At 44.6% G+C, this 7,608-nt stretch overlaps 1 protein-coding gene across 1 annotated transcript in view; it reads right to left on the bottom strand.

Annotated features, from left to right (window-relative positions):
- Positions 1-5,673: 5,673 nt before the first annotated feature.
- The window catches only part of TENM1 (teneurin transmembrane protein 1), a gene marked incomplete at its 5' end in the record, with an annotated part of 98,275 nt that continues 96,340 nt past the window's right edge, over positions 5,674-7,608 (bottom strand). Inside the window, one exon of the mRNA XM_010187235.1 lies at positions 5,674-6,626. Coding sequence (XP_010185537.1) covers positions 5,868-6,626 — 759 coding nt within the window. The remainder of the gene's footprint in view (positions 6,627-7,608) is intronic.

The raw sequence follows: 7,608 nt of genomic DNA, 5'->3' as shown, positions 1-7,608 counted from the left end.
GTGGCACAAGAGCAGCAGCCGCTCATCTGCTCTGCGGTGCAGTGAGCTGAGGATAACCAGCTTGACTATGGCTGACTCTGTAAGTGAATTGTTCTTCTAAAAAAATACATAAAATAGGCCAGCAGATGCCATTTTTGTTTAAAGCTGAGAATGTTGTTTTGGTTTCTGATGTAAATTATTGAGACAGAGGCTTGTTAGTGTTTTTTCTTTTGAGTACCCAGGGGTCTGGAATTGCTGTAGGCTTAAACATGGTAGAAACAAAGAGAGAAGCTCATGGTACCTGTGGGACAAGGAGCTGGTGTTTAGTTACGGGAACAGTAATATGGAAATAATATGGATTTCATGCACTGACTTAGGTGTGAAGAGCTACAGATCCTTTTAGAGAGCAGCAGCTGCATTTTGTGGGCATGACTTCCCCGGCAGTGTGCGTGTATTACCTCCTCCTTCCTTCCCACTGCCCCTTGCCAGGCTGCAGCCACACTGGGACGCAGCCCTTCATTGCTGCAGTTGCTCTGCCCCCTTTCCCCTCCTCCCCTGGGGGCTGCAGCCCCAGCTCCAGAGCTGATTTTGCAGCCCCTGCCCCCGGTCCTCCCTGCTCTGCCTTCTCCCCAGCAAGGGCAAAGCCACTCCTCTGCAACAACTACTGCTGCCACAGCTCTGGGTTTGCCCCCACAGAGCCCTCCCCTCCTCCCCAGCTGCGGCTGTGACAGACCTGCAGCAGTAAATCAAGACCATCTTCCAGCCTGGTTTTCTTCCTTTTCCTATTAGAGCACCCTTTTGGCCTTGCTTTCATCTTACCCACCCAACACAGCTCTTCCAGCCTGCGCTCTCACTGGGTTATTATTACCCAGCCCAGCTGCTCCGAGATGTTTTTCCCCGCATGACCTTTCTTTAGCCTTCAACACTCTCTCTGCCCTTGCAGTTCATTGTCTTCTCCTCTCTGCTGCATGCACTGGGCTCTTATTTTTCCCCACGTGCACAGTTTTGATACAGTCGTTCATCATCATCTGCTTGAGGTAGCTCTACAGCACGTGAAGGTACTTAAACTTTCCTCCTCGTCCCCCACCACCACTGTCAACTTCACCCACTCAGTTCTTGGGAGTGCAAAGGCATTTAGCAGTATTTTTTTTTATTCTCTCTCACATTTGTTCTGAATAAATGTAATAACCTGTGCACAGAAACTGCCCGTGATTACGCCTACAGTGAAACCTGCATGAACTAACCCCCTGCGCCCCAACTTCTGAATCAACCAATACTGCCTGAAGCCCTTATTCAGCCGTATGGAAGCACCTTTTACTGGCACGACCAGAATATCCCAAGTATGTGGTGTAAACAAAGACAATGCCACACGCCACCAGTTTGCACCTTTATTTTTTAAAAATGAAATAGTCAAAGTACTTTCTTTTTCAAATATCGACACATAATATATTAACTTTTAATATTTACAGCGTGTTGCTGGGATGTTCTTGTAGAAAATGCATGCTTCTGGTCTGAAACCCAGAGCAAAATGCATCAGACCATTTAACTGCAGCCATATAACATAAACCTGTACAGTATCCAGTCACTATTCAGCACAGGAGTTAGAGCAGGAATAAAAAAATTGGGATCTATTGTTTCCTAGCAACAAGGCTGAGGCCGTTATAACACAATTTCTGTTAAGATCAGAACCTCTAACTGGTGTCAGACAGAAACTGAAGATCTTGGCATACATTGTAAACATTTTTACTGTTGATGAGAAAGCTAAAAAGGAACGTTACTTTGACATACATCGTATGCTATGCTTCTCTTTCTCGTTTATTGACACTTCTGCCTGAAGAGTATGAAGATTTTAATGTTTTTATCATGGTTCATACAAGTAAAATACTGTCAAGGACACGATCTGATATACTAACATTTAGTAAAAGGCTAAAGTCCACCACGAGATCTAAGGAAAAACTGGAAATTGTCAAACACATTTCCTTAGACAAATAATGGGAGGTGACAAATGCCCAGACAAATCCACAGCGAGTCCGACTCCACCGGTCCCAGTTTCTGCCGAGAAGCGATTCCTCTGACAGTCAGGGCGCTTTCCACCTGGTAGTGTTTTGTGGAGGATGGGTCTAAATAACAGTCAGCATTTGACAGGGAGAACCCTTACGGCTGCTGGCAGCGACCTGCTCCGAGCGTCACCGCCTTGGATCAGCTGCGCCACGGCGAATCCCCCCGAGCAAGCTAATGCCCTGCCAGGGATCTGCCCATCTCCTTCTGCTCGGGCTGAAACAGGAGCTGGTCTACCTGAACGGCTTTCCCCTTTGCCACTGTGCCTTGGCTTCCAACTGCACCGATCACCACTGCTCACCTGGAACAAAGCTGCTGCTCTTCTCCCTGGCCCTGGGTGAGGACGCAGGGCTGGGACGCAGAGCTTCGGGAGTGCTTATGGCCAACACGAGAGGCCGTGTCTACCCAGCTGGTGTGCAGCTGAGAGAACGTTAAAGAGCCCAAACCAAACAGCTTGGATGTGTATACCGAGATGCACATTGACCAGCTCATATATATTTATTTGGCTATGTTCTACATAGATATCTATCTATATATATATATTTATACCTTTGAAATGTTCTAGACTTGCTAAATAAATACGAAAGCAAAGGAAACCTTACTTGTACACACTGTTTGTTTGGCTGTCATAAAAAATATAGCATGTATTTCTCATGGTAGGTATTTGCTACAGGCTAGTGTGCAATAGTGGTTTTTTAAATTACTTTTATTTTATTTTATTTTATTTTATTTTATTTTAGATCTATCCTGCTGTTCCCACTCAAAAGGATTATTTTATGTTATGTTATGTTATGTTATTTTATTTATTTTTTCCACTTTCGGAACCTTGTTTGCAGCGCAGAATGCTAGCATCCAATTATCTGATCTAAATAACAGTATAAATTTCCATGCTATTATTTTTTTCTTTTTTTGCTTTTTTTCTCATTTGGGTCTCTAGGCTATAGTGCAAATTAAAAAAAAAAGGTAAACTAGAAAAACTGACACTGAGAAATCGGTCTAACTACTAGGAAAAAAAATGGAGACTGAAATATTCCCTGCCTCCATCGGGGTTGTTCATGAACAAGATGGTCCAAAGCTCTTTGTTTGCTATAGTTGTTACGAATCACTGCTGGCTGGCCCATGCGTAGCTACCACGTCAGTCTCCAGTGCTCCTGCAGTAATAACTCCTTTCTTCAGCACTGCCATCTCAACACGACAATTTTATTTCGTTTCCTAAATTTCTGAAACGGTTACGATGAAGGCATTTTTTTGCTTCTGTAACCAGGCCATGCAATGTCATGTGATTCTCGATACATCCATATTCTCATGAGAAATATTGTTCAAAAAACGTACCTTTGACTACACCCAGGAACTGGGAGAATGCCCAATCTACTTTCAGCAACAAACTTGTAACACATTTCACTCTTTGACCTTTTGGCATAATATGAGAACAACAATAAGCAAGGCAGTATTAAAAACACAGCTGTAGGTAATACAAAGTGCATTTCCTGTATATAATACAAATATAACTTTAAGAAACTAAAGGCACAAGCTAACTAAATATGTATTACATACTAGAAATGCACAGTTCAAGGTAATTCTAATAGCTTCAAATATTTGTTTATAATGGATATTTAAAGCAGTTTGAAAATGATACCTCATTAGTGAATTGCAAAAAAGTATAATTGCTTAAAATATAAGTAAAATAGACTCTAATATTGACATCTTGGATCAGTGATAAAATACATCATCACGTTTATGAATGCGCTCTCTATATACAATTCATAAATTATTCTTCCATTGATTAAAAGCATATTAGAGGCTCAAGGATTTGAAGGTCCATTTTTAGGCTGGTGCGGAGGTATTCAAATTCTCCGTGACTGTATGGAAAATTACAGAAATCAGAGCTGTCAAACCTGGGTGTTGGCAGCTCCCCAGTTCTGTACGTTAGTTAACGATGAGCCTGATCACAATGTGTACATGCAGATTTTTGGTCCACGGTTCCCCATGGCTGGGGAGCAGGGGGTGGCTTTAAGGACCAGGCTCTCACTCAGCCGGATCCTGCACCTCCAAAGCTGCGCTGGCTCCCGGGGGAGCGGAAGGAGTCTGGAAAGAGACGCGAATGGGGTGAGGCTGAGACCCGAGTCCAAACGCCCGGGGGGTTCAGGGCTCAGGTGCCAGTGCAGGCTCATCTCTAACTTTGGTACAGTCTGCTCCACTTGCCCAAAAACAAAGGAAAAAAGAAAACTGGAAAGAAAGGAAGAAAGACAAAGAAAGCACTTTGTTGGCTTCCGTAAATACGAGCAGATATTGTTTCAATATATTTACTATGTCTGTTTTGAAAGAAATGTGCAGTAACATCACTGTTATGGATACACAGGCTCTATAACAACACTTCTAGCTCCCTCTGAGAGTCAGTAAAGGAAATCTGCTTGCCCGTCCTCCCTCCCTGTGTGCCCTCCCTCCCCACCCAGTATCAGGTCTTTTGAAAATGACAAGCTGAAAGAAGGATCACCTCCTCTGCTATGAGATAACTGTGCCAGCAGCGCATGATACCTTGGGAAATAAAAAATTCTGCCCATGCAATATAATGCTTTTCTATGTGCTCTAGATATTGAGCTGAAAAGTGAAGAGTCATCCCAAAAATGTTCTACGTTTATCAACATATTTACTATCCACACTTAGGTTCATCAACTCCCAACCCACCAATCTTCTTCAGACTCAAAAAAATGAGTAATACAACAGGATTATTATTAATCTGAGTTGAAAAGAATGCAATGCCTAAACCCAACAACACTGCTATTTCCAAATGATCTGTGAAAAGAGGAGTCCTGGCCCAACGACAGCAGCCAGGACTGATCCCGCAGGGCTTGTTGTTACTGCACCGTGCGGGCCCTCCCAGCTGGGTAACGAGGGTTGTCCAAACAGCACCGAGTTAAAGCCCAGGCTGGAGCACACTGATGCCAGCGGAGAGACTCCTGTTGCCTACAGTGCTCTCAGAGTCCTTCTTGGCCACCCCTGACACCTGCCAAAGCCCAGCAGTGCAGTGCCACCCTGCACCCATCTGCCAGGAAGACTGGCAGCTCCTCGTGTGCTGCCGGACTCCAACACAACCCAATGCTGGGGAAACCTTGAGAGAGAGGCCCCCATGTGCAAAAGCAGATGCAATGTGGAGGTCATCACTGACTGGCTGAGAGGCGGCTATGGCTGAGCAAAGCTAGAGGCCATACGGGACAGCCCTTTATGTACTGGATCCAATGCAAATGGGGTTTCCCAGGTCAGAAAATCCCTCAGATCACAGCTGTGGGTAATGACACGTGTGGGGCTGGTGAGCAACTACAAAGTTCCCATACACAGTCTGGTCTCTGTATGCGATCCCTTGAACTTACGGGAGTTCTCACTGGGATAAAAACTACCCAGTAAATGTGGGTTGCAGAATCAGGCTCTGTAACCTTTTAAATAACTGGTGAATTATTAAATCAACAACAACAAAAAAGTCGTGTTTCTTTAGCAGAAGGCAGAGCGTGCTGCGCTCTCCCCTACTGCGCAGGGATGTGTGGTGTCACCCCGGACACCTCACGTGCAGGTCGTGCTGCTCAGCTGTCAGGACTCTGCTTCTGAAACTTTTGAATACTGCCACACAAGAACTAAAAATTGTCACTGTCATCTCTCAAAGAGTTAAACGAACAATATTAAAATACCATCTTCTGTCACATTTAAAGGCAGTTGGATATGTTTTTTCCTCTATATTTATATATACAGAGTTCTGATCTAGAAAAACCAATACAATAAACCATTTTACGTTTAAAAACAGGCAGTCTTTGGTGACGCAAAGGCAGAGATTTTCTTTGTTACCTTCTGCCTATTTCACTCTGTCTCATAAAGTGAATATTATTGGCACTGTCAGAAAGTTCAAGATACTGCTCCACAGATAAAACGAAATATCCATCGTAGCCTTGTACCCGCCCAGTGCTTAAGAGCTGCTGTTTCTCTCCATCCGTCCATGCCCTAATACCTTCTTCCCCTTCCTGCAGCCGTTTCTGCTCCTTAGTCCAGGCCTGAGCCACGGCTCTCTGCCTGGCTATCTCCAAGACATGGTTCTTTTCCTCTTCCACCGTTGTTCCGTACCGGACGTTGAAGCACAGCGCGCCGTGCTGGAGCTGGATGTCAGCAAAGCGTCTAGTCCTCCCATTGATCACGGAGGTCATCTGCGACACCGTCACGTTGACGCCGTTCTCCAAGATGCGGCGCCCTCCAGTGCTGCCGATCAGGGCCAGATCTTCTTCCAGAGACCCCAGCTTGATGAAGTAATGCGTGTCTCGGCCCTCTATGGTGAAATGCAGGTCCTCCAGATAGTGAGCGTTGTTGAGGATGGCAGCAATGCGCCGGCTGTCCTCGTTAGCCACGCCGATAACGTCAGCTGTCACTATGCCATCCTTTATAGCGAATTTGATGCCTTTTCCGAATACGGAAGGAATAGCTGCAAATCTCGACTGCTTCACTCCCTCATAGCACTTGCCATCGCTGTACCTGGGCGTCATAGGAAGTTGATCCAAGGATATAAAGTTTCGGAGTTGCTTTTGTAGCTCGCACTGAATGCCAAGGATAGTCTGAAAAAGAAAATACCAACAGTCAGCAGGTGAGGCACCTTGCAGTTCATTACAGTGTCTCACAGACCCTACTAATCTCTTAATTGCTTAGAATGGATCTTCAATTTGTTTGGAAAACATCGTGCACATCTACAAAGCCTGGGTATATGCACAGGCTTTTTAATCGCCTAAGACACCGCTTTCTGTCTACTGGACTCTTTAATTTCTAGAAAACAAAGGGACGTGTTCATCACAAATGCTACTTCAGTATTTGTTCCTCCACCCAGCCTAATGGGTGTGGGGAAACCTGAACTCAAAGCTGTGCTCATGCACATGATTCCATGCATCTAGTTATGTCTGCTGCAAAACAGCAGTAACAGTTTTTATAGTCCATACTTTAAGGAAAGCAGCTGTAAAGGTCTCAAGGCACTAGAACAGTAGGAACTAGGCAAATACATCAGATCTGTAGATCTTGTAGATCTCCTCTTTGAGGCTAAAAAAACCAAATTCTCATTCCAACCATCTATTTCTCTTTTGTGTTTTAACACTATGCCTACCACTACACTTTTTCTGTGCCTTTGTAATGGCTTCTTCGATAACCTGGTGACAATTTTACAAGGGCATGCTCCTACATCTGGAAGGAGCTCTGCCCCTCCAGCCCTCTGCACTTCATGTGGTCATTTGTACACTGGAAAAGAAGTGTGTTAATAGCCACGAACGTGAAATCACCACACTTTGTACTTCCTTTTCCTGACTACATTAGAAGAAAGGCATCTTTTCTCTCTCATCTTTGCAAAATCCTCTGTCTTTGTTAACAGATGCCCATACAGTTGAATGCAAAACACGAACACCTGCTCAGAATATTGGTAGTTGGTCCTGTGGCAGCTACATTGATCGCCAGACCCTGGTAGCTGCTGCACAGCTCTACTGGAAACAAGCCCTGGAGCAAGGTTGAGTTTTACAGACCACCCCCCTACAAATCCATAGTAACACTTCTGTTTTC

This window comes from Mesitornis unicolor, unplaced genomic scaffold (genome assembly GCF_000695765.1).
Source record: "Mesitornis unicolor isolate BGI_N332 unplaced genomic scaffold, ASM69576v1 scaffold146, whole genome shotgun sequence".
Taxonomy (NCBI): Eukaryota; Metazoa; Chordata; class Aves; order Mesitornithiformes; family Mesitornithidae; genus Mesitornis; species Mesitornis unicolor.
The sequence above is the reverse complement of the archived record's forward strand: the minus strand, read 5'-3'. Positions and strand labels throughout refer to the sequence as shown.